This window comes from Perognathus longimembris, chromosome 22 (genome assembly GCF_023159225.1).
Source record: "Perognathus longimembris pacificus isolate PPM17 chromosome 22, ASM2315922v1, whole genome shotgun sequence".
NCBI lineage: Eukaryota > Metazoa > Chordata > Mammalia > Rodentia > Heteromyidae > Perognathus > Perognathus longimembris.
In genome coordinates this window covers 10,024,676-10,051,533 of record NC_063182.1, presented here as the reverse complement: position 1 = coordinate 10,051,533, position 26,858 = coordinate 10,024,676, and the positions used below count along the sequence as shown (strand labels likewise).

The window sequence follows — 26,858 nt, the reverse complement described above, 5'->3', positions numbered from 1 at the left end:
TGTCCCTTTTAAACAGATCCCAATCATTTTCAGTATCCATGTACCTAATTCCACTTATGTCCAAGTGACCAGAATTGTATATTTGGCTATCTGCAGCTGCAAGAGAAGTTGAGACCATGGGTTCTACAATGGAAGCAGGCAAAGAGGAAGAGTATTGAGAACGGGTGTTGGAAGAGGCAATTCGTGTCTCTCAGAGACACCAGTAACAGTTTGTAAGTGGAACAGAAAGCATGGAATGAACAAGGTCTTAAAAAGTGTAAAGTCCATTTGGAAAGAAATAAAAAATGACTTCCACCTGACTCCATTTACACACATGAATTCTAGACAGAGCATAGAGCAAAATATAAAAGGTAAAATAATAAACCTTAAAAAATGAAAGGGAGTATAATTAGCACAAGTACTTGGCCAACCCATTTGGCATAGACTTTATAACATCTATGTATGTATGTATGTATGTATGTATGTATGTATGTATGTATGTATGTATGCATGTACATATGTATGTATCTGTCTGTCTATCTATCTATCTATCTATCTATCTATCTATCTATCTATCTACTCTATGACCCACAAACCTTTTCTCCTAAAAATCCAGTACAAAATGCTTCTACATCTTTACCCCCAAACAATATTTCTTTCCTACCAGATACATCAGTATCATTGGATCTACTGGGCCTTATGGCTTGAGTGGCAGAACTTTTCCTGCAGTTTCCCCTGCTGCGGAGATCACTTTTCCTCTGTGCCCCCTCTGGATTGGCAGTCTTCTGAATTACTATCAAGAAATGAGTCAGGGAGGGGGGAATGAGAGAGGAGGTAATAAACAGTACAAGAAATGTATCCAATGCCTAACATATGAAACTGTAACCGCTCTGTATATCAGTTTGACAATAAAAATTAAAAATAAAAAGAAATGAGTCACAACAGGACTTTCTATATCCCAACTTTTTTTATTCAGAAAGGGATTCCAGAGTGAAAATGTGCAACAGGAAAAACCAATTCAAATATGGGTTCTCGGGTGAGCCATGCTACAGGTGACTGGCGCTCCGTTTCCATAGGAGAGTCTGAGGAGTTTTTTTGACAATATGTTCTAGAACCACTGCTGCTTGGAGGATGAAGATAGGAAGCACTGGTGCCTGCTCCTGCTACCCAGCAATCCTGGAAGTGTACACAACAGGACTGAGCACTTTCCCGTACCTATGCCTTGTCTCCTCTCAGTGGGGCGCATGGCTCAGGCCTAAAGCTAGACCCTGTCAGGCGTATTCATGTCATTCCAATCAAAGCTTGAGAGCTGCTTGGTGCCACTGGCTCTAATTGACAATCCAAGATGAGAGTAGTGGTGCACACTTATAATCTCACAACACAGGAGGCTGAGACAGAAGGATTGTGAATTTGAGGCGAGCCTGGATTACTTGGTGAGAACCTGTCTTAAAAATAAAAGGTAGGGACAAGGGTAAAAGAATCAGAATGATACAAAAATAGAAGAGACGGAAGAGACTCTCATAGGTCTCTCAAGCAGCTAGAAGTAATTATTTCACTGAAAGTATACTTGAATCAACATCTTCATTTAAATAATCTCTCCAGGAGCAACTTCTCCAGTTCGCCCCTTGGCTTTTTAACATTGAAGCACACTATCATGGCAGATTCACGCTGGGCCCCAGAGCCTGGCGAAGTTTTGTTGTGTACATGCTGCACCAGGGCCCCAGACAAGTAAAACATGGCCAGTCTCTTGTTTTCATCAAAATTAGACATTTTTCTTGATCCCGCATTTCTCTTATTTACTTCAGCAAATCTTATTGTGCATCTACCAGGCACTAGGCATTCAGCTTGATATGGAGGAAAGTGGGATGACTGGGATGTGGTATTTATCTTGAAGAGCTTGGAGTTCCATAGTAAAAATTCTGTGATGGGAAGTTGAGGACAGAGTTCATCGCCTAGCAAATACATGGAGAAAGTATCCACATTTGAAAGGGAATCTGTTGTATTCTCTAATAAAATTTGACCTCAACCCTCCTAGAGTGGCATTGGAAAAATAACCTCTCAGGAATATGGCTGGACTTGCCTCTTGTTCTGCCAGCCTCCATTACTGCTGGGAGTTGTGTTGCTCTGACCTCTTCAATGCTCAACCTCAAATGTTAATGAGTTCATCCCATATAGAATCCTTTATGGACTTATTCCTGTAGATCACCTGACACCAAGGAGAATATATAAATCATTTGGCCAGGTTTAGAGATAGCCAAACCAAAGGTTTCAGTGAAAATATATAACTTCCTTAGTATTCATTTATGTAGCCCCTGTAAATCTCTCTGTGGTTAACACTCTCTTTTCCTGATCTGAAAAGACCTTCGAGATGTTTGTGTCCTCAAAGGCCAGACCCAAGAGAGCAAGGCCAAGAGCAAGCTGGTGTGTGTGTGAGAGATGTTGGGGAGGAGAGAAGAAGTGTGTTTCAGGTTGTCTTGGTAGGCGTCTTACTGAATGGGGAAGTCTCTGTGTCGTATTGCTAAATGAGAAAAAGTATTTTAAAAGCAACTCTTCAAGGTATATTTCTAGGCAGGTATGATGGCAAATGCCTGTGATTTCAGGCCTTCAATAGGAAGGCTGAGGTAAGAGATTATGAATTTATGGATGGCCCGAGGAAACACAGGGAGGCAGAGACAGACAGACAGAGACAGACACAAAGAAACATAGAAGAAATATTAATATTATATTAATAAAGATGTGCCAAGTGTTGCCACAAATTGGAGTACCATGATAAGTCAAACATGAGCCTTTCGTGTAAAATTAAACATGAATACAGAGCCTCATTAATGATCACCCTTACATTTCTATCTTGAAGTCTTTTTTTTTTTTTTGGCCAGTCCTGGGCCTTGGACTCAGGGCCTGAGCACTGTCCCTGGCTTCTTCCCGCTCAAGGCTAGCACTCTGCCACTTGAGCCACAGCGCCACTTCTGGCCGTTTTCTATATATGTGGTGTTGGGGAATCGAATCCAGGGCATCATGTATACAAGGCAAGCACTCTTGCCACTAGGCCATATCTCCAGCCCCACCCTTACATTTCTATATCCATATCCTACTCTCTGTATTTTGTACTTTCTTATTTAGGAACTCTTTCTAGATGACTTATATAACAACCTTCATATGGTGCCATATAAGTACCAAGGTTGTCTGAGGAACTTTACAAATAATAGATCATTTACATTTTATAATAACCTTATGAAGTAGGTAGTGTTATTGTCTGGTATATTTCACAGATTGAGTCAGAGAGAGGTTAAGTAACTTGCTCAACATTAGGCGGCAAGGGCCTGGGCATGGGCTTCAGAATACACTTCAGCAGTTGCCACATAGGTTTTTTGGCTACTGAATTGCATTTGTTGGCCAGTTTACAGTAAAGGCACAAATGCAAAGTAATTAAAACAGAAAGAAGGGACAATACAAGGATGCCAAAATGGGACTTCAGGGGAGAGCGAGAGAAAGGAAGAGTAGGTATTTGTCTAAGAAAAACTCCTGCAAATTAGCACATGATTGAACTCTTAAAATTAAGACAAAAAGAAAATACGGTCAGTTACATGACTTTCATTTCCTGATATGCCAAGCAAAAGCTGTTTCATTTTACAAAACATCCACGTTTTGTCCCATTTAATGGCAAATAATGAAACTGAAACTATCCTTAATGTGTTTTTTCAGGGTCATCCTATTAAGCAGATAATCTTACAAAGCAACATTCCTGTCCAACTGTTACAAGTGGGGTTGGGGGTTCCAGATGTTCTTGGGTACAATGTGGCCTATGATTAGGACACTTTGCTGAGTGTAAAACCACACACACACACACACGCAAAGTAAGGCAACAGTAGAGTGATTAATTAGCAAAGCAAAATTATACCTGAAGGGGAGAAATGGGCCATTAAATAAGAAGCCACTGAGTGGAGGGAGGGATTGAAGTTTTGTCAAATAAAGGAAAACATTGAGGCTGTCCTCTTGAGGCCTTTCCCCAAATGACTTGAGGACTGCCCAGGTGTGCAAAAGCATAGCTTTGATCCTCCGCCCCTCCAGGTGTAGGGCCACCCACCAACGGGAGGTCACGCAGCAGTCATTAGCCCCCCAAGATATGTGCCCACACTTGGCACCAGGAGTCTACTCCACAGGGAAGGTACAGTGCCATTGTCTCAAGAGTTGGTCCAGGGGTGATGGCCACCTTGGGGGTATTGCAATGGAATCCTGCATCCCTGGGCCTTCAGCATCCCCGACGGGACGACACATGCGCAGAGGGTCCACACTTCGAGGGCTGTCCACGCAGGAGGGCAGGTTCCACCAAGGGAAGGCTGGGTGGCAGCAGTGGGGGAGGCCTGGTAGGCCGCACCGTCGTCGGCGCCGGGATGACCGGGGAGGCGGGGCTGCGGGCCGCGCATTGCGCGTGCGCAGGGGCGGGCCGGCGGGATTTAACCGCCCCCTCCGCGCCGTCCGCCATCCGCCGCCGCCGCCGCCGTGACTCCGGTCTTCCGCCCCTCCTTCCCGCGCGCTCCCCACACCATGGCCGACCCTCGCGTGAGGCAGATCAAGATCAAGACCGGCGTGGTGAAGCGGTAAGGAGCCGGCGCCCGTTGCGTGTCGTGGTGGTGTGGCGGCCGCGCGGCCCGGCCGAGGGGGTGATAGGCCTCACCCGGAGCCCCTCGCCCGGCCGGGGAAAGAGACGGGCCGAGCGGGGAGCTCGCCGGGCCCGAGCCCGAGGCCTCTCCGCCGCGGCCAGGCCGCTCGAATTGGGTGTCTGCGGGGTCCCGGGAGCCGGCGGCGCCTCGGGAGGTGGCGGGCGCGCCTGGGGCGGGAGGGCGGCCTAGGCCCGGCCCTGCGGTGCGCGCGCCCGGGCCTCCCGGCCACACACCTGACGGCTGGCCGGCGGCCTCCGGCTCCCCCCCGGCCGCAGGTGGAGAGGGGTCGGGAGGGGATCCGCCGGCCCGCCGGGGCTGCTGGGACCCGCAGACTTGGGGTGGGGTGGGGTGGGGGGTGACGGGGGCGTGAACTTGGCAGCACTCTGCAGACTCCTGGAGGCCTCGCCGGTCTCCGGCCTGCCTTCCCCAAGCTCGTCCCAGAACCGCTCCCCGGCCTGGGACTCATTCCTTTGCCTGAATTCCTGACTGCTGGTCAATAACTCAAGTGATCACTAGAACTTTCTGGTCCAAACCCAAGAAGATCTCACTGTGATGAAACCTTTCAAGATGAGCAGCCTCCTCTCACCCAGCATGTCATCAGCAGTCGAATGTCAGATCCTAGTCTTTATTTCTGTGAACCCACTTTTGCTTCAAACTAATAATCTCCTCAGAGGAAAGATAAACTGTGGGAGGGGGGGGGGGGGCGTGGAGATAGTTCAGAAATGTGGCCTCCGAGTTTTAAGAACTACAATGCAACGTACTTTTCCCCCTGGAAGCTTTCCTGTTGTTGCTAAAGCTGTTCTGAAGGGAGACTGCCACTTAGGAAGTTCTGGAATATTTTACATTGTAATGCCTTTCTCGCCTCATTTGTGAAAGGGTAGGTGCCCAGTTAATACAGTTGTTGTGAGAAACGCCTGCTGTGCTGAATTCCATACACTGTGGCAAATAGCTATGACTAGTAAAGGTTATCTTTTAAGTAAACGTTTCCCCCCCGCCCCCCCCCCCCCCCGCCTTCTGTCGGCCTTAGGGCTTGAACTCAGGGCTTGGCTGCTACCCCTGAGCCCTCCAGCTCAAGACTAGTAGTGCTCTACTACTTGAGCCACAGCCCCAATTCCTGTTTTCTAGTGGTTAATTCGAGCGTCTCACGGACTTTCCTGCCTTTGAACCGTGATCCTCAGATCTCAGCCTCCCGAGTATCTAGGATTGGTGATTTAATGAGTTAAAAAAAAAATCAAATGAGCCTACCGTCACACTGCAAGTTAGTACCAGAGTAAAGAAATGAAACGAGTTTTGATCTACAACTTTTTACTTTTACTCTGATACTTTACTAAATAATTAAATTTTGTAATAATAGGGAATCTGAGATGTATGTACAACTGAAAATACATATAATCCACACCATCACCCAACCCAGAATTCTCTTCCTCCCCGCCCCCCCTTACTTTGCTGAAGTCATTTCAATCAATATATTGTATTTTGGGAATAAGTACTAAGACCTAATGGAGAATACTTGAATACTTTAGACTGAAATCATGAGAAATGACTTGCAGTTGTGGTTTGCCAGTAATTACTTACAGAACCTTGACGTTTTTCATCCTACTCTATATTACTTTATAATGTTATTCAGTTCAAGTACTTACATTTATAATATTAAAAGAGAAACTCACAAAATTGTGAACTAAGTTTTAAACTTTTGGAAATTCTCAAAGTGTGCAAAATGCTTGGAACTTAAGTTTTCAGCAGAACGTTTTCAAACTTTAGATGTATTTATACTGGGATAAATTTCTCATTTTTGTGAAATTAACTTATTGTAGTCTCAAACTTTATAAGCAAGAAATTTGTATGATAGATTTTTTCATGGTTTTTCTGTTGACATTTTTTGTTTTGCTGTGAAAGATACTTTTTTAAAACCTAAACTTTTGTTTTAGTTGTTTATTACTCATAGGACTTTAGATTATAACTCTAAATTCATGAGTATTATTGTGCTTTTATTATCATTTTTGCCAGTACTCACTCAGCTTGCTTCCCCAGCTTGCTGGCATATTCAGTTCATATATCCTTGAGCCATGTCTTCAGCCTGGCTTTTAGCTGGTTATTTTGGAAATAAAATCTCTTGGACTTTTCATTCCGTCTAGTTTTGAATTACAGTCTTCCATATCTTAGCCTCCTGAGTAGATAGGATTGCAGGGCCTAGTCAGCTGGTTTGTTTTCTCTGAAAATTATTTTACTACAGCTTTTTCCATCAACTTAGTATCCAGCTTTTAAAAATGTTTTACCTCGGGGCTGGGGATATAGCCTAGTGGCAAGAGTGCCTGCCTCAGATACACGAGGCCCTAGGTTCGAGTCCCCAGCACCACATATACAGAAAACGGCCAGAAGCGGCACTGTGGCTCAAGTGGCAGAGTGCTAGCCTTGAGTGGGAAGAAGCCAGGGACAGTGCTCAGGCCCTGAGTCCAAAGCCCAGGACTGGCCAAAAAAAAAAAAAAAAAAAATGTTTTACCTCATCTATTAGGGATCAGAGGAGGAATAAATAGGTATGGCAATGTCTTAATAACTAGTGAGGCTGAACAATGATAGGACTTCATTATATTGTTCTATAAATGTTCAAAACTTTTAGTAGTAAGGGTTAAATATCTCCAGGTTTAATTTCAAAGTCTTCTAGATTTCTGAACTTTTTAGGAATCCAACTTGTTCTTATTCTTATGAAAAGGATTCTGCTTATTAGTTTTTTAAAGCAGTAGTCTAAAAACAAACATGTTCTCCACACCCTTTATAGCTATATATTTATATAACCCTATTTGTCTTCAGAATTTACAACTTTTATTGGAAAAAGTGATTTTAAGTTATTCATTTCTCTGAAAGTTGGGTGCCACTAGAAATTATATTCTAGATTTGTTTGTCCTAGAGTTCAGTTTGGGTAGGTTGTGCTGAAGATAGTAAATTATTAGAGTTTAGGATCTAATCAAATCTTTCAGGGCATTTAAGTGGTTTCATAGTTCCAGGTTGTGTAATTTAGGATGAAATCTGGACAGACAGGTTGGATGTTCAGAGACTATGGAACAGGCAGTAATTAGATAGTGGTGTTTGGCATCAGGGAGATGGAGTAGTGATGGCCCGTTTTCAGCATGGCAAAGTCAGTCTGCTGGATGGCAGCTCATATTGGAAAGGCAAGCTGAAGCAAGTTTTCAGGGGCAGTACTAAGGCCACAAAGAAGTAGAATCCTCAAAGAGCACTGGCCCCAGAGAAGCTTTGTAACCTTATATGGCAAAAAGACAAAGAATCTGATTTCTGAAAATGGGTTTCAAGAAAAGTTAGATCACTAGGAATAAGGAAAGAATCCATTTATTTGCTATGATTTAGAAGGTAAGAGTTGGACAACAATGATAATGAGGCTTTCTTCTTACCAGCCTCTGACCAGGAGACTCGTTAAATATGCTGGCCCAGTAACAGGATTGTTTTTTGAGGGCCCTTGGCTATCAAACTAGAGATTTGGACACTAGAGGCTAGAGGGCAATGGTACCATTTCTTTGCACAAGCAGCCTTTCTGAATATGTGATTAAGGTGCTGAGCATCCCTAATTAGGAAATCTGAAATCCAGAATGCTCACAGGTCCCAACATTTTTTGAATATTGGCATGACTCAAATTTTGGAGCATTTTTGGATTGAAGATGTTCAACTTTCTATACAAATACTCCAGAATCTTAAATATGTCTAGTTCAAAGCATTTTGGATATTCAGCCTATAGTAGATACTACTTGGTATCAGCCTGGCTATTTTTGTCTTTTTTTTTTTTTTCCTTTTTCTTTGATTAGGGTCACAGTTAATCTGGCAGCCCTAGCAGAGAATTACCAAACAATACTCCAGTTTTCTTCCCCAGTACAGAACTGTGAAATCCCTATTTTTATTTCTTGTTATTTAAGTGACATCAGTTGTCCTGTTTGCTTCGGGGCTTAGGACTTTCCCACATTCGGTGCCCAAACTGAGATAATCTGTGTAAACCAGGATGACTGGTCATCTCTTTGTGTCTTACATTTCCTTCGGACTATTCTGGGAATAATTTGGAGTACTACTTGTTGATAGTATGTGAGAGAGTTGCATATTGGACTTACTTAATTTACAACTTAAATACATGGTGTAAATATAATTCCTCTCCAGAGTAGCCTTCTTCTCTATTAACTGAATGAGTTAGAAAAGAATTTTCCCTAAAGTAGAAAAAAATGTATAATTGATGTTTCCTTAAAGCTGATTTGATAATTTAGCTAAGTGTCTTATGTCTGCCACAGGTTTCCAAGTAGAGTTTGTGTTTTATAAAGTATGTTCATTAGTTACTAGACTTGGTGATTGATTCAAGAAGTTCTGCGAGAAAAAAAATGCTGCCCTTTATCCATTTAACATAAGGTTTACTCAATATCTTTAAAATCAATTTTTTTACAATAAAACTTGCTAAGCTAGCCCACCAGTGGGTGAATTAATTATTTAAAATACTTTCTTAAATATATCTTGTTACTGTTTTAGATTGGTAATGGCTTAAAAATTTAATGTGAATGAAGAATGTTAGGGCATTGGAAATAGCACTGACATTGGCCCATAGTTTCTTTCTGATTAAATGAAAGTGACACCAGTAGATTAGAATGAGACTAGGACAATTCACACTGCAATTGTGTTAGTTTAACTTTAACAATCTTTTAACACTCTTGTTTAAATGTAGCTGACATACCATAATTACAAATCTACAAGCCTTGATTATAGAATTTTACATCATGAACCTGTGGGAAAATTGTATTGATTTTTTTTTTTAATAAAAGCAAGCAGTTTCAAACTATGGCATCTCCCCAAGTTTGTTTATTCCTATATTTGTAGTATATAACTTTTATATTGTATATACATACACAATATAGCAAAAATTGAAAGAAATATAAATGAAATCTGCATTATTCAATATGTATTATATGGACATAAAAAGTTTTTAAAAGGTGAAAATGCAAATGACACATATACTTAGTCGAACATAAGACCCCCCCCCCCAGCTTTACTGCTTTTACACTCCTTGTATTTAAAGTAATGCCATCATTATTTCATTCATGCCTAATATAGCTACTCAGGAGGTAGAGACCTGGAGGCTCACTGTTTGAGGCCAAGATTAGGTGAAGTTAATAAAATTCTGTTTGAACAAAAAAGCTGTGCATACCCTCCTTCCCTGTGAGGTCCTAACTTATGAAAGAGATGTAAACAGATGGATTGAGGTTCAGGATGGCCAGACAGAATTGTGAGGTCCTATTAGAAAAATAATTAAAGCCAAAAGGCTGGGATGTGTAGCCTGCTAGCAAGTGTGAAGTCCTGAGTTCAAACCTTAGTACCACCAAAAAAAGGATGAGTGGATAGAGAAATGTGGTGGATAAAATCTAGGAGAGGTTAAGGACATAGCTTTTTAAATTATTGCTATAAGTTATGCTAACATTTTCTTTTTTTCCCCTTTTGTACCATATTCCTTTAGTTTTATAGCTAAATAAGTTCAGTCAGAATGGCCAACTTCTTACCTTGAAATTTAGCTCTTGTAATTTCTGCAATGTATCCAGTTCTCCAAAGTGGTTGTCAGAGGCAGTGTCACAGTGGACTGACTGCAAGTGGTCATCTCTTTACTATGTTCTGCAACTTGTTGGCAAGTACTGACTCTTAGGCACTGTACAGCTGGCAACCATGTGCCTATTCAAAATGGAAAGGGAGAAAGCCAAGTCTCTCATGACAAGTTGAATGTGGCAATGAAAGGTGTGTGTGGGAATATGTATTCTGTGTGTTTTCATTGCATTTGTTGTTTGGTAAGAAATTTTGTAAAGCTATAGTAAATACTGTTGGAAAATATTGCTCAAGATGACAGTCCAAATTCGTAGACCATAAATGCTTAGATATGTTCTCTTTCTATTTCAGGCTTCCATTTCCAGTAATACATTTATGGAAGAACATAATCATCTATTGTGATGTGATTATGTGTCCAAATAGAACTGATATTTTTCTTAATAACTAACCACAGATCCAAAGACTGCTTATGTAGCAGCCTCACTCACAACCTGTTTCTTAATGTCTTTGAGTTACCTGGTAGGATATTGAAACATAATAAATATTATTTGCAGTGAAAGTTTCCTTTATAAAGATTTTAAACTTGATCTAGTAAGTTGAGAGCCACCAGATTAGTTACTGTATCACAACACTATAGTTGTTAGTGTTACTTATTCTTGCAATGTGAGTTAAATAGATGGCATCCTGTCTTCACTTAGGTATTACATACACAGCCCTAGGTTATGCAGCCTTTAAAAGCCCCAATTTTCTTAGCTTCAAAATGGGTTTGAAAATGGTACCTTTCCTACATTGTTAGAAAAATTAATCATGCAAAACACAGCCCAAATGCCTGGTGTGTAGCAAATGTTCAATGTATTGCTAACTATTGTCAGTATTGACATTTGTCTCAATATATTTGTGCCACTGTAACAAAATCCCTGAGATTGAGTAGTTTATAAATAATAGAAAATTATTTTTCACAGTTGTAGAGGCTGTAAAAGGCTTAAGATTAGGTGCCAACTGTTTTTGTTTTTTTTTAAAAGGCTCAATGCTCTGTGAAGCTTCTTAAAAGATCCAAGTCTCAAAAGAGGGGCCCTCATGACCTAATCACCCTCCCTAAAAACCACATCTTTTAATACTGTTAAGTTGGCAATTTGGGTGTCCCAAAGGCTCCATGCTTATGTGCCTCTGATCATATAAAATATCTATCGAAATGAACTCCAGGGAATGGAAACACAAGGATTGTTTTTGTTTTTCTTTTTTTGTCTTATTTGTTCATTTATGTCTTTAGTAGGGTAAGAGGGGACACAGAAAGGAGGGACAGTACTGGCACCAAAAAATAAAATCACAGGAATAATTTTTTTTTTTTTTTTTGGCTTGGACTCAGGGCCTGAGCACTGTCCCTGGCTTCTTCCCGCTCAAGGCTAGCACTCTGCCACTTGAGCCACAGCGCCACTTCTGGCCGTTTTCTGTATATGTGGTGCTGGGGAATTGAACCCAGGGCCTCATGTATATGAGGCAAGCACTCTTGCCACTAGGCCATATTCCCAGCCCCTCACAGGAATGATTTTTGAGCTAGGTACCATTGGCTCTGGTCTGTAGTTCTGACTACTCAGGAAGCTGAGATCTGGAGGATCTTGATTTAAAGCCAACCCAGCAGAAAAGTCTGTGAGATTCTCTCCTACATATTCTCAAATTCTGTGTCTTCTTATCCTTCTTCTTCCCATCTCTCTCTCTCTCCCCACACAGACAGAGCTAGACAATTATTTTGTTTAGGATGACCCAGCTAACTACTGGTAGAGCCAGAGGTAGAAAACTTTCTTACCATGTTACACAGTGTCAGCAGATACAGCTTGTTCAGGATGATTTTCTGTTCTAATGGTTAGAATTTTAAGTCTTTTATTGTTTCGGTTTTTGTTTGATCCCTTCCCCCCCCCCCCCCCCCCCATTGAGGATTGATCTAGCAGCTTGTGCTTGCTATGCAGGCATTCTAACACTAACATGCTTCCAGCCCCTTTTTATATTGGTTATGTTCAAGATAGGTTTCACTTTTTGTTCAGGCTGTTATGTACTGTAATCCTCCTATTTGTGCTTCTTCTGTAGTTGGGGTTAGTGCATACCAACTTGCCCAGCCATTGCTTCAGATGGAGTCTCACAAATACAACCCACTTTCCCAATAGGACTAACTGATTACAGAAACTGATTACAGAATCAAGCTATGATGCTGGCCAAAGCTTAGTTCTTGAAATTAAATTCAGTAAACTTTGACTCTAAGTTACTTTTTGGATCTTAGTATTGGAAAAATACTAAACTGCAGGGTTTAATTTGTTTGGTTTGTGTTTTTAAGGTTCTGGGGATTAAATCAAGGTCTTTACAACTAAGCCACATTCCCTGAACTTCAGTTTTCAAATAAGTTTGTGATTACAAAGACTAACGGGTATACTCAGATTAATTTAGTTTAGCAAATAGTTTTACATTAGTAATCTTACTGAAAGAGTTTACACATGAATTGCTTCTGGAGAAATTTTGTAGCTTATTTTTCCTATTAAAAATTACAATGTAGGGGCTGGGAATATGGCCTAGTGGCAAAGTGCTTGCCTCATATACATGAAGCCCTGGGTTCAATTCCCCAGCACCACATATATGGACAATGGCCAGAAGTGGCACTGTGGCTCAAGTGGCAGAGTGCTAGCCTTGAGCAAAAAGAAGCCAGGGACAGTGCTCAGGCTGAGTCCAAGGCCCAGGACTGGCAAAAAAAAAAAAAAAAAAAAATTACAATGTAAATTGGACCTGATGATGTGCCTATAGGCCAAGCTTCTCAAGAAGTTGAGGCAAGAAGATTGCTCAAGCCCGAGAGTTTTAAGACCAGCCTGGTCAACAAAAAACAAATGAATAAGCCAGGCAAGTTGATAGATTTCTGTAATCCCACCTATTGGGGGAGATAGAGATTGGGACAATTGCATTTCCAGGCCAGTGAGGGGAAAAGTTAGTAAGACTTCATCGCAACAAATAAAGCTGTGTTTGTGGTGTGTATCTGTAATCTCAGCTATGCAGAGGTATAGGTGGAAGGATCATGGTCTGAGGGCCAGTTATGGGCAAAAAATGTGAGACCTTAGCTGAAAAATGAAAAAAAAAAATGAAATGAAAAAAAAAAAGGCCTGAGGTCAGGCCCATGTTGTAGCAACCATAACGCTCTGAAGTCAAACCTTAGTACTGCCAAAACCCAAGTAAAATTATAAGATAAAAACAGATTAGGCATACAGATACATTGAGCAATGCATATTACTTTACTTCTGGATATTGTCTTTAAAAGATAAAACCTTTTCAAATACAAATTTAAATTTGAAAAATAAATCTAAAAGTCTAGCAAATATACAGACCTAAACTTAATGCTTTAAACACTGTTGGGAAGTATCTCTGGCCACATAGGATAAGAAGCAGTAGAATAAACTTTAAAAGGCCAATAGCACCTTGCTAGCACATTGCTAATAAGGACTAATAGGTACTTAAAGTGATGGAAGTGATTCAGACAACAGCGTATTAACCCCCTACTGTGCCCCGTTTTAAGCTGCTAATAGACATTAGCCTTTTAAAGAAGAACTATCCATTTTATATTCTTTCCTAAGCTCTTGATATTGTAATGAACTGCTATAACCACTTGCTATATATGATTCTTACAATCTCATAACTTTCTAGAATACTTGTGAAGAGATCTGTTAATAAAAGTTTAGAGTCCGTGTAGTCCTTAATATTTCTTAATATACTTAGGAATAAGTTGATATTATATTTTCATTATTGTGACTAAAATTTTTGTAAATTTGTTTTTTTAATTACCATGATAAAGCCAGATTTTTTTCAAAAAATGTTCAGTTTGAAATAGTAATAAGTATTTTTGTTTGTTTGTGTTGTGCGGGTCCTGGGACTTGAATTAAGGACCATGGCACTGTCCCTGAACTTTTGAGCTCAAATCTAGTGCCCTACCACTTTAGCCACAGTTCATCTTCTGGCTTTTTGGTGGTTAATTGGAGATTGTTGTGTTTGGGCTAGGTTTCAACTGAGATCCTCAGATCTCAACCTCCTGAGTATAGCTTGGATTACAGGTGTGAGACATAAGCACCCAGCTTGTGTTTTTTTTTTTTTAAGAAACAAAACTTAGATTTAGCCTGTATGTATGTGTATGTGTGAGGACATATGGGACTTTTTTCTTTTTGGTTTGTTTCCCCTCCCTCCCCCCCCCCCGCCCACCATGTAGATTAGGATCAAGCTCATAGCATTATATCACTCAGTCTTTTCCCAGAGGTTTCTGTAAAGCTAATATACTTTTCTCCATATTTTAGTTTCGATTTCTCCAATGTAATATCATTGGTTGGTTAAAGTTTTACCCAGAAATAATGGAAACATTTCTTGGATGGGAAGTTTGAGATACTTCTAAAGGCTACAATGCCTGTTGGGAACCAAATAGATGAAAATAGTTCCCTCTTTATATGAAGGCTATCATTGCAAAACCAGTGACCAGTAAGCTTGAAGATTAAATGCCTTCTGCAGCAGCAAGCATGTGAAAGCTCATCTCTCCAATTTTAAGTGGCTACCACAGCTCTTAAAAATCCTTCTTTTTTCTTTTTTGCCAAGGAAAAAGTATTTTCTAGTAAACACAAGAGTTTTGGGGCTGGGAATATGGCCTAATGGCAAGAGTGCTTGCCTCGTATACATGAAGCCCTGGGTTCAACTCCCAAGCACCACATATACAGAAAACAGCCAGAAGTGGCACTCTGGCTAAAGTGACAGAGTGCTACCCTTGAGCAAAAAGAAGCCAGGGGCAGTGCTCAGACCCTGAGTCCAAGCCCCAGGACTGGAAAAACAAAAACAAAAATAAGAGGTTTTTTGGAGAAAAGATATGAAATGAAAACTGATACCTCTCAGTCAGTTACTAATACCACTGTCAATCTGGGTTGTGATAAGTTATGTGCTGGAGGATTTCTTCCTGAGATTATTTCAACAGTTATTATTTAACATCTACTGTGTATATGAGACACAATGCTAAATATTAACAATATGTTCAGGTTTGGGGTTTTTTGTTTTTTTCATTTTTTTTTTTTTTTTTGTCGTACTGGAGGTTTTTTTTGTTTGTTTGTGTTTTTTTTTGGCCAGTCCTGGGCCTTGGACTCAGGGCCTGAGCACTGTCCCTGGCTTCTTCCCGCTCAAGGCTAGCACTCTGCCACTTGAGCCACAGCGCCACTTCTGGCCGTTTTCTGTATATGTGGTGCTGGGGAATCGAACCTAGGGCCTCGTGTATCCGAGGCAGGCACTCTTGCCACTAGGCTATATCCCCAGCCCCGTACTGGAGTTTTAACTCAGGGCCTTGTACTGTTCTAGGCAGTACTCTACCACTTGAGCCATACCTTTAGTCTTTACAACGCTAAACATTTCTCAGGTTAATATTCATTGTGAACATTCAGATTAGTATCTTATTTCATACTTAAAATTATGAAATTAGTGATATTTCTTAAAATGTTACTATACTTAAGCTAAAGCTGTGACCTAAAATTTAGGTATATTTTTGTAAGCAAGACAGTATTTTAAATTACAGATAAATATTATAGCATTTCTCTGAATTATAAATAAGTAAAGTACTGTTTTGAAGGCAATGAGTGATGAAAAATATTGAAAAGGATGTTACTACTTTTACGTTGACTTTGTGTCTAATGTCTATCTTCTCGTCACTTCCTTTACTTTCATTAGTTTTGGCAACGTTAGAAAGCATGGAGGGCAGGGAGACGGGGGGTAGATACCAGTAATGCCAGTCTGAGCTACCTTTTTATTCTGGGACCAATAAAGGTAGGGAGAAGAGTTAGTTGGAGGGAGGTGACAGACCATAAACCACAAGTTGGGTAGGAAAAAACTTGCTTTGACTCCAAGCCTCAGGCAATACTTGAGTTCTACTCACTGAAGAACTACATCCCTTGCAAGTGATGAAACGTAATCTTATTCTCTTTTCAGGGATCATAGCTTTAATTTAGTAGTTAATAAATTGCTTCTTCAAATAGTCTAATCATCAGATATTAGCCTGAGTGAGCTTTAGATGAAGTTTAACCAAGGGCCAAATAGCAGCTCATGCCAATTTTCCTATGTTTTATTATTGCTCTTAGTAAATATATCAACTTTTGGATGTAAAATATTCTGTCAAGGCTTTACTAAATATACAATTTCCTCTGACTAGAATTCTCCTTGGTTTTCTGTTCTGAATAATGCTTGCCTTTGATTTTTTTTGGACTCTTCTTAACCACTGATTTCCTGATGGTCTCTCCTGGCTAATAGAAGGTACTCTTCTGATGTGGCTCATGCAGCATCAGTCCTTGCCTGCATTGTACCTTTGCTCTTCTCACTGCTGCCTCAGGATCAAGAGCTGACCCTCAAATAGAAAAGTCAGAATTGTGTGGAGTCCATCCTTTGTGCACACTCACACTTGTCTCTTTCTTTTCTGTATCTCTGTGTGCATCTCACCTCATTTCTGTTCTTGCTCTCTTTCTCTTCTTTGTCACTAACCTCTTTTCCAGTTTCTTCTCAACAATATTCTGTCATACCTGTCAGTTCTTCTAATCTTGTGAAAACCTCTACTCTTCATTTCTTCTAAGATTCCATACATGTCCAGAGAATTATCTGTATTCCCTACAATTCTGCCTCTGTTACTTCTTTACCTTCCATATGTTGTGCCAAGTCGAGAAATGACCACCAAGAAGGCCACCGAGACTCAGACATTCTGAAATGCAAAAGCAAGGCAAGACTTTATTCAAGCGGGGCCGCAGCCCGGGCCATGTCCTACCCACCGACACAATGGAGGTTAGGAGGAAAAGCCCCAAGCTGCGATTCCACAGGGCTTATAAAGGCAAAAAACAAAGTTACAGCAATCAGGTGTTCAAGCAAGCAAGATTAGGACACAGGTACAAATCGGATTGGCTCAGGACTCGAGGCACTCTGAGGGCAGTCAGAGTTAAGCATTCCCAGCGGTTAGAATTCTAGACCGACTGGGCCCTAATAAGCTTGCCCTGGGTTGGCTCATAGTTTAAACAGACAACAAAACGGGGGCTGCCTGAAAATGAGGCTTACTTTAACTCTTCATTCCCCCCTTCATATAGTCTACTCTTTTTTTTTTTTTTTGCCAGTCCTGGGTCTTAGGCTTAGGGCCTGAGCACTGTGCCTGGCTTCTTTTTGCTCAAGGCTAGCACTCTACCTCTTGAGCCACAGCGCCACTCCTGGCCTTTTCTGTTTATGTGGTGCTTAGGAATTGAATGAACCCAGGGCTTTGTGCATGCATGGCATGCACTCTACCGCTAAGCCACACTCCCAGTCATATAGTCTACTTCTTTCTTTAGCAACAGCAGTGGAACAAAGATTTATTACCAACAGTTGACAGAATTGCCTTCCCACACATTGTCTACCTTTTCTTCCTTTCTTTTTTTTTTTTTTTTTGGGTGTGGGGCTTGAACTTGGATTGAGTGCTATTTCTAAGCTCTTTTGCTCAAGGCTACTTCTCTACCACTTTGAGCCACAGTGCTACTTATGGTTTTCTGATGGTTAATTGGAGATAAAAGTCTCACAGATTTTTCCTACCCAGGCTGGCTTTGAACCGTGATCCTCAGATCTCAGCCTCCCAAGTAGCTAGGATTACAGGCATGAGCCACAAGACCTGGCTTACCTATTATTTTCCTTAGCTGAGGTAATACTTTTTTCCTCCATAGTCTTACTTTTGGTTTCTTCTTTGTTATTTGTCCAACACAAATTTATTGTGACACCAATATAAGGCAGATACTGTCTGGATAGATGTCTAATGATAAGATAGATGCAGTTCTTGCTCTAGTACAGCTTACCCTCCCTGCATGTTGCTGGTTTTCTACCTAGAACTTTCTTACTTCATAAACGCTCCAGTGAGCAATCTCACTACCAATATGTTCATCTCTGTCCCAGACCTTGCTCTTGAATTCCAAGGCTACCTACTTCTGGACAGTTCTACTTTAATGACACATACGTATCACAGACACAAAGGTACTAGGTTTATATTTTCCTTCTCCCATACTCTTGTTCTGGCAGTGGCAGTATCATACTACTATCTATCTGCCCAGTTACCTCCCCCCTCTCCCTCCCCTTCCCCTCTCCCTCTCTTCCCTCCTTTCATCATTCATCAGGGTTAAAATAGATGTTTACCTACATCTGTCAATTCCTACAGCTACCATTCTTTTTTTTTTAATTTATTTATTAATTGAACACAAATTTTTTGACAAGGTGTTGTGCAAAAAGGGTACAGTTACATAGTAGGGCAGTGTGTACATTTCTTTTTTTTTTTTTTTTTTGGCCAGTCCTGGGCCTTGGACTCAGGGCCTGAGCACTGTCCCTGGCTTCTTCCCGCTCAAGGCTAGCACTCTGCCACTTGAGCCACAGCGCCGCTTCTGGCCGTTTTCTGTATATGTGGTGCTGGGGAATCGAACCTAGGGCCTCGTGTATCCGAGGCAGGCACTCTTGCCACTAGGCTATATCCCCAGCCCAACATTTCTTGTGATATCTTATGCCCTGTTTTTCTTTCCCTTGTCTAGGTCAGGTAGACATATATACAATATACAATTTATCAAGAACATATACAGTAGCCACGTGGCCAAGCCCAAGAAAATTCACCTAGGGCTTTAAATGTAATGTCAATATTAGACCATATGTCGACAGTAGTCTTATATGAACGTACATACATAGCTTTTGAGCTATTGTATTCCACTGAGAGGTCGATTTTTGACCTTTATATGTTGAGTAGTTGTTTGGTTTTAGTTACATACTGTTGGGTCGCTGCCCCAATCCTGTGGGAAATACCATTTGACAAGCAGTTTTTGGTTTCACAGACCTGGTCTCTACTGTCTCTCCGTCTCCCTTTGTTAACAGTCATATATCAGGGAGATCATGCCCCTTTGTTTTTACAGCTACCATTCTTGATTAAGCTCCTCTACCTCTCTCATAGATCCTGCCACATTACTCTTATGTGCTTGGCCCTAACCTTGGCCATTTCTGTTACATTACCTATATTGCAGCTATAGTGACCTTTTTTTTTTTTTTTTTTGACTGTGTGGTGGTTTGCTTTCTGAAATAGGGTCTCAGTGACCTCAAATTCCCATCCTTCTACTTCTGAGTGTTGGGGTTATGGGCATGTGCACCATACCTGGCTATAGTGAACTGTGTGTATACCAGTTGTGGTGCTTGAATTTAGGGCCTGGACACTGTCCCTAAGCTTTTGTTAATTAGAGATAGGAATCTCAGCTTTCCTGCCTGGGCTGGCTTTGAACCATGAGCCTCAGATCTCAGTCTCCTGGGTAGAATCACAGGCATATGAGCCACCAGTGCCCAATTTGACCATTCTTTTTTTTTTAAGGTACATGAGATTAGGCCATTCCCCTCATTTTACTGTCCAATATATTTAGGAAGAAATATAAATTCCTTACCATGACTTTACAAGATAATTTGGCCCTCTGTTCTCTTGTTCATCTTTATCTTTTTAATATTTCGCCACATTCAATGATCCAACTTCATTTCAAACCAAATCTTTCTGTATTCTATTGTTTTAGAATCATCTTGTTTTCTTCTTAGTACCTAGAAGGCTCCTTCTTTGCCTCCTACTCCTGACACATACACTCTTTTTCCATCTTTGCCCTGCTAATTTCTCCTCATCTATCAGCCTCCAACTTTGATAGCATTTTCTTCAGAAAGCTTTTCCCAACCCTCATTTAATTTTAGAAAACAGCACATTCTCTCTAAGAGACCACTAAAAGAATTGTGACTCTGGAATACTTCCTAGATTTTAGTGTTTGTTTTTTTTTGTTGACATGCATTTAGTGTCTTCTGTTGTTGTTTATCTATGCTGGGGTTTAAACTCAGGGCTTTGCACTTGTTAGACAGGTGTTTGACCACCTGAGCCATGCCCCTAATCCTTTTTGTTCTGCTTCTTAAAATTTGTCTTTTGTTTTAGGAGTTATCTTGCCAGTTCCAGGGCTTACATTGGAGAGAGTGCCCCACACTCACTTGGCCTACTTGTGGCTGATGCTGGATCCACACGTCCACCTGAGCTAATTGGAGATGGATTCTCTTAGATTTTTCTCTCTGGGCTCCACATTCTGCAGATCTCAACCTCCTGAGTAACAGGGATTATAGACATGAGGCATCAGCTTCCAGCTGCTGGTATTTTGGGGACAGGGGCTTAATATTGTGCCTGGGCCAACCTGTACACAATCCTATTCATGCTTCGTACCAAAGTTGAGATGAAAAGCTCACACCATCACGCCCAGCTTTTTCTGTTGGAACGAGATCTCATGAACTATTTTTTGCTTTTGTTTTTTAGAAGGTGGTAAGAGTCTCATGAAATTCATGGACTTTCCTGCCTGGTCTGGCTTTGAACCTCAGTCCTCATATCTTAGCTTCCTGAGTAGCTAAGATTATAGGTGTGAGCCACCAGCACATGTTTTTTGTCTTGTTTTGTTTTGTGCCAGTCCTGGGGCTCGAACTCAGAGCCTGAGCACTGTCTGTGGCTTCTTTTTGCTCAAGGTCAGCACTCTACCACTTGAGCCGCCACGCCACTCTGGACTTTTTCTATCTATGTGGTGCTGAGGAATTGAACCCAGGGCTTCATGTATACAAGGTGAGCACTTTACCACTAGGCCACATTCCCAGCTCTCATGAACTGTTTTTGTCCCGGCAAGCCTGGAACTGCGGTTCTCCCGATCTGAGCCTCCTATGTACTGCGGTGACAGGCATGCTCCACCATATCCAGCTATTAGTTGAGAGCTGTGGGTCTCATGAATTTGTAGCCTGGGCTGGAGGGAGGTTTTTACTTGCTTCTATACTGTAATAATAATAAAATGAGGAATGACAAATGGTTAAGAAGGGAAGAATTTAAGTATCATTTCTGGGGTTTTTTGGTCCTGTTAACAGTCCAGGTAACTTTAAGCTTGTATTGAACTGTCTATGCGGAGGAACAGTTGTGTTGGGAGCCTTGTGATTTGATTTTTAAGGGCAGTACAGTTTTCTATGAGGGTAGACAGAGATGAGTGAACCAGCCAAAGAAGTCTGGCCTATAAATTAGCAACATTTTTCATAATAGAGTGAGAAATATATTTTGTTAACACAGTGTCCTAATAGATAATAGATATATAAGATTAAAGCAAAATTTAATGAACTATTCCTATTTTCACTACTCATGACACTCTGGTATTTCAAATTCCATTCTGTTCTCTCTGTAAAACAGTGCTGCTTACAGTCCACTGAGTGGGTTTTACAAGGTGTAGATTGCAACCCCGAATAATTACCTGCAACTGCCATATTGTAAATACTCCTGTGGTAGTGGCTGGTGACTTGATTCTGTAGTCAGACTGCCAGTTTAGCAAGCAGAATCCAGTCAGTGGGAGCTAGTGAGCAGGAGAAGGAAATTGTCAAAAATGCCTGACTACCTGTTGTATATGCAGCACTGGACCAGGAACTATATTTATTTTACATTGACTGTTGAATAATAAATACCTTTTTATTTTACTTAGGGAAGTAGGCCAAAAGGACAAGTAACTCATTAAAGCCTATAGATTAAAAAACCCAGAAGTAGAAGTTGAATCTATACAAGCAGTCTTTTAACTCTAAATTCTCACATGTTTGTACCCATTCACTGTGTCTCCCAAGTAAGTCACACTCCAATATACATGTTAAATTTAGAAGGGAATTAGTGACATTTAGTTGTCTTCAAATTTTTATTGTGGAAAATAACCATATAAAGCCCCATTAAATGTGAGTTGAGACAGGCATAAACATTGACAAACAGTTAAATAGTGATAGATTATATTGGCTTTCCAGAGAGCTTAAGTCTTCATGCCTCTGTTCATCCAAGAAGTAGAGGTAATATCCTTTAGGCTGAGATATATGGGGTTTTCTTGTTGGTAAGGTAAATGAAATGTTCAGAGGCTTTACTACTGCACCAGAGCAGATAATAAGGCAATTAGAACTGTTAAATTGATGAAACACCAGACTGGGATGAATTATATCGTGAATTATAAAGAAACATGAGATTTTACGGTAACTTTTGAGATCTGAAAAGGAAAGATATGTCAGTAAAGTGAAGGGAAGTTGATAGTTAAACTTAAAATGGTAGATTTATTGACCAGAAAAAAACAATCCTACTTTTAGCATTTTAAAGCCAGTTTTACAATATTTTGCTAGCTTTGTAAATAGGGAGAAAACAATCCATTTATTTTGATAATTTGATTTCTTTTGTTAATAAAGGAATTCAAGATGTTCCTCTCTCCTTCCCTCTTTCCCTTTTTCCTTCCTACTGCAAAGAAAGGAAACCATCTAGTTCAACTCCCTGTTTTTGTGAACTCTAGAACTACAGAAACAAAAGAACATGCCCATGATTACATAGCAAAAACAGTCAAGGGAGCTAGAACACAAGTTGCCTGACATTCCATTGGCTTAAGTTTAATTGTCCTGAGTAGGAATTTTAGTAAATGATTTTTTTTTATAAGCTTATATATAGAATACAAGTACTGTATTCTCCAAAAATGTTGCTTTAAAATAATCCCATTGCTAACACTTTATCAAAGATAGCTGGAAAGCAGTCACTGGAAATTAACTGATTTTCATGGTAAGGAATAGGCTACTTTTTTCTTTTTGCCAGTCCTGGTCCTTGAACTCAGGGCCTGAGCACTGTCCCTGGCTTCCTTTTGCTCAAGGCTAGCACTCTGCCACTTGAGCCACAGCGCCAGTTCTGGCCGTTTTCTATGTAAGAGGTGCTGAGGAATCGAACCCAGGGCTTCATGTATAGGAGGCAAGCACTATTGCCACTAGGCCAGGCCATATTCCCAGCCCTGGGTCACTTATCTTTAAATTCAGCTTTGGTCCATAAGTCTAGGATCCGCAAATGTGAGTATGTATACCTAAAATAAAGACTTCAGGAATGCTTTGGAGCAATATGATGTTCTATATTTTCATCATAAGTTTTTTTATGAATGGCTACAGCTGTGCTTTCAGTATAGGAAAATGATCCAATTATAAACAGCCATATCCATACATATACACACAAACATTCATTCATTTGGTTGGTTTGTTTTTAAGACAGGCCAGGCTGACCTGGAACTTACATTCCTCTTGCCACAGCTTTCTGAATACTTTGGCTTGTGCCAGCATACCTGACTTCAAGTTTTTAGAAAACTTCTGGTATGTTATTCTCATATATTCCCAAAAGCCCTTCTAGATTTCAGAAACTGTCTAATCTGTGTGTGCCTTGGCTTAAGCAGACACAATATAAATTCTAATGTTTCGATTCAAATAGTCCATATGATTTTAATACTGTTGGTCAGAATGACTATTGAGATATTATTTGGACTTCCCCCCCTCCCCTAGTTTTAACAAGAATTTATTTGAGTATAACAGGATTAAAGTAGGGAAAATTTTGTAAAAAGAGAAAAATGGAGGCAATTTCCATGTAGGAAATGGGAATTAAACATTCTGAGATATTGTGCATACAATTTAATTACAAAGCACCATTTAGGTCTGAGTTACTTACCATCAGCAAACAGCTGTTTAACATCATAGTTGGAGAGGAAGTTACTTTAAAAAGAATTAAATTCTGCTTGACGACTTGAGGCAGGCTTTCTGGATGAAATGACGAGCTCTATCTTATCTATATCTTATGCAAGTAGTAGAGATGAGTAGGGAGGGATAGGGAAGGATAGGTATTTCTTCTTGGCAAAACAAGATTTAAAAACCATCTATTGCACACTTGAGAAAGGCATACAAGCCAGGTGCCAGGAGTTCATGTCTCTAATCCTGGCTACTTGGGAAATGGAGATTGGGAGAATCAAGGTGAAACCAGCTTGGGCAAAAAGTCTGTGAGTCCATCTTAATCAGTGTCCATGCACACTAGTACATGCCAGTCATCCCAGCTGTCTAGGCAGCTAAGATTATGAGGGTCAAATATCTATCCCCAAAACAGTTCAGAAACCCCATCTCAAAAGAGAAAGCTACCATGGTGATTTGTCTGACATCCCAGCTATGGCAGGAAGTCACTTTGTAGGATCACAGTCCAGGCTAGCCCAGGCAAAGATGGGTACCCTATCTCAAAAATAACCAGAGCAAAAAACATTGCAAGCATGGCTCTAACTAGAACACTTGGCTAACGAGCACAAAGTCCTGAGTTCAAACCCTAGTACCACTCCCCTACAAAATATTTACACTGTGACCAAACTGTAGAAAGCAGTATATAATATGAAGTATACTTGGAGAGTTTTTAATGTCCTGAGAAGTTTGGAATTGTTTGTGGTTATTTGTATAAAGCTAGATGTTTCTAGTGACAGTTTAGTGGCTGTACTGAGGAGGTAAAAAGAATGATTGCTTTCTAGTTGCTTCATAATTTTTTTTCTCTCAGTGGATTTTTAACTTGGCACTAATTGAATCTGGTGGTCTGTAATGAAAATGTTCTGTAGTAGTAGTGACCCAGTCAATATTTGTTTCAAATAACTATTTCCGCATAGAGAATATCGTTGAAGTAGATAGTGGTGTTTTATTTTGCTTTTTAAGTAAACCTGTGTATAGCATGGGGTTTATAAAACTCCTTAGATGTGTGTGCGCACACATGCATGCGTGTGCATGCCTGTTTTGTGCACATGTGGTCACACACCAGAACTGGGCCTTGAACTCAGGACCTAGGCACTGTCTTTGGGGGGGGGGGGGAATCTCAAGGCATAGCTCCACTTCTGGCTTTTTGTTAGTTAATTGGAGATACAAGTTACACAGACTTTTCTGCCCTGGCTGGCTTCAAACCATAGTCCTTAGATCTCAGCTTCCTGAGTAGTTAGGATTGTGAGCCACCGGGCCCAGCTTATTGTTCTCCTTGATTAGCCATCAGCTAACAGCTGTTTAGGATGCATGCAAAGTACATACGAAATAATGGAAATGTGAATAGTAAGTTCATAATTATATGAAGGAAAAATTAACCCAAATAAGCTTGAATGTGCATTTAATTTTTAATAAGGTAGAATTACAAAGTTAATGTTAATATGAGGAAAGTGAATAATTTTCAATAAAATGTTACTGGTAATGTTACCAGTTCAGGGAAATTAAAATGAATTCAATTTAGTTGTAAATATGGACTAAAAGTTATTGAGTTGTACTAAAGATGTTAGCATTGCATTGAGTTGGTGGTGTTCTGCATGGTGCCAAGGGTGTTCTGTGGAGAAGAGGGGAGGGGAAGGAAGGATTGTTTACCTTGAGGAGAAAAATAGAGCAGAGTTTTACATTAAAATATTTCTGATTTGGCATGTGCCATTGAGTAAAATTTTAGCTTCCCCACTTAAAAGCATACTCTTTAATATTGTGCTCTTTTTTTTTAATCTGTTCGGGATATCATTAAACAAAATAGTTTTTCTAATATGTAAAACCTACACAAATAATTTCATAGGATGCAAATATCCATTTATTTATAAAGGAAAAGGGTTGTACCATTATTGGGATTTAAACTCTGGCCTTTGCTTTGCTTGTTCTGCTGGTACTCTACCTCTTGAGCTCTACCTCCACTCCATCTTTTTACTGGTTATTTTGGCCCAGGCTTGGCTTTGAACCATGATCCACCAAAACTCAGTCTCCTAAATTGCTAGTATTACAGGCATTAGCCACTGGTGCCTAGCTGAGAATTTTTTAAGATTTAGAGAAAATCTGAAGTAGGAAACCTGTTAAAACCTGTACTAATTCTCTGTGGAGAAGGTATTGTTGTAGAAATGGTTTTAGTATTGTTCCAGATTGCTGGTTAGGAAGACAGTTGTGCTTTTTCTTTAGGAAAAAAAGATAATAAATGTACTTATTGTCAGTAATACCCATCCAGAATATTTAATCAGTGGAATCTTCCTGGAAGTTACCACTCATAGGAGAATAACAAAATGGTGAGACAAAGGACAAAGGGAGAACCAGTCAACAACAATACCCACAAGATACTATATTGGAAATGAACCTTACAACTTGGGGTATAGAGGAGAGAGGGTAGTAGTGTTCAGTATTCAACAAGAAATGCACTCATTGCCCTATGTAACTGTAACCCCTTTGTACCATCACACTTAAAATAAAATTTTAAAAAATTTAAAAAAATCAAAATAATTCATTTTTGGAAAGTCTTATCCACCTAAAACCTATGATAATAATGATTGATAGATTTGATTATATTAACAATATAAAGTAAAATTTCCCTGGGAAAACTCAAAATGACTGATTTGTGAAACCTGTGATAATGTTTGATTTATCCTAACACTGTAAAGTAAAATTTCATGGGGAAAAAACTAAAAAAAAGACTGATTTGGGAAAGTACTATCTGTATGAGAAATGAGAAGATCTGGAATACGCACATAAAGATCTGGAATGTCCAACATAAAAATTGGAAACAAATAGTAAGGAATTTACACATGAATAAACAAAAAGATGTTGTATGAAATGGTAGTAAGAGCCCTACATACTATTCATACAACAATTCATGGTAGGAATTATTAACATCTTTGCTTCACAGTTAAGGAAACAAGCAACTGAACCAGTGGGATAAGGATTTGAATTTAGACAGTCTAGTTCTAGACTCTTAATGAATATGTTGTATCTTAGTAACAGTCAAAGAATTGCAAA

The 26,858-nt window shown here is 40.1% G+C and overlaps 1 protein-coding gene and 1 long non-coding RNA gene across 2 annotated transcripts in view; one reads left to right on the top strand and one right to left on the bottom strand.

The window, feature by feature from the left end:
• The first annotated feature begins 4,438 nt into the window (after positions 1 to 4,438).
• The window catches only part of Tbca (tubulin folding cofactor A), a 50,310-nt gene continuing 27,890 nt past the window's right edge, over positions 4,439 to 26,858 (top strand). The window contains exon 1 of the mRNA XM_048331208.1: positions 4,439 to 4,577. Coding sequence (XP_048187165.1) covers positions 4,525 to 4,577 — 53 coding nt within the window. The 5' untranslated portion in view covers positions 4,439 to 4,524. The remainder of the gene's footprint in view (positions 4,578 to 26,858) is intronic.
• Positions 16,462 to 16,883, bottom strand: LOC125339882. Its single transcript, XR_007208648.1, has 2 exons — positions 16,562 to 16,883; positions 16,462 to 16,516 (listed from the first exon to the last, which is right to left on the bottom strand). It is a non-coding gene; the product is annotated as an uncharacterized LOC125339882 (long non-coding RNA).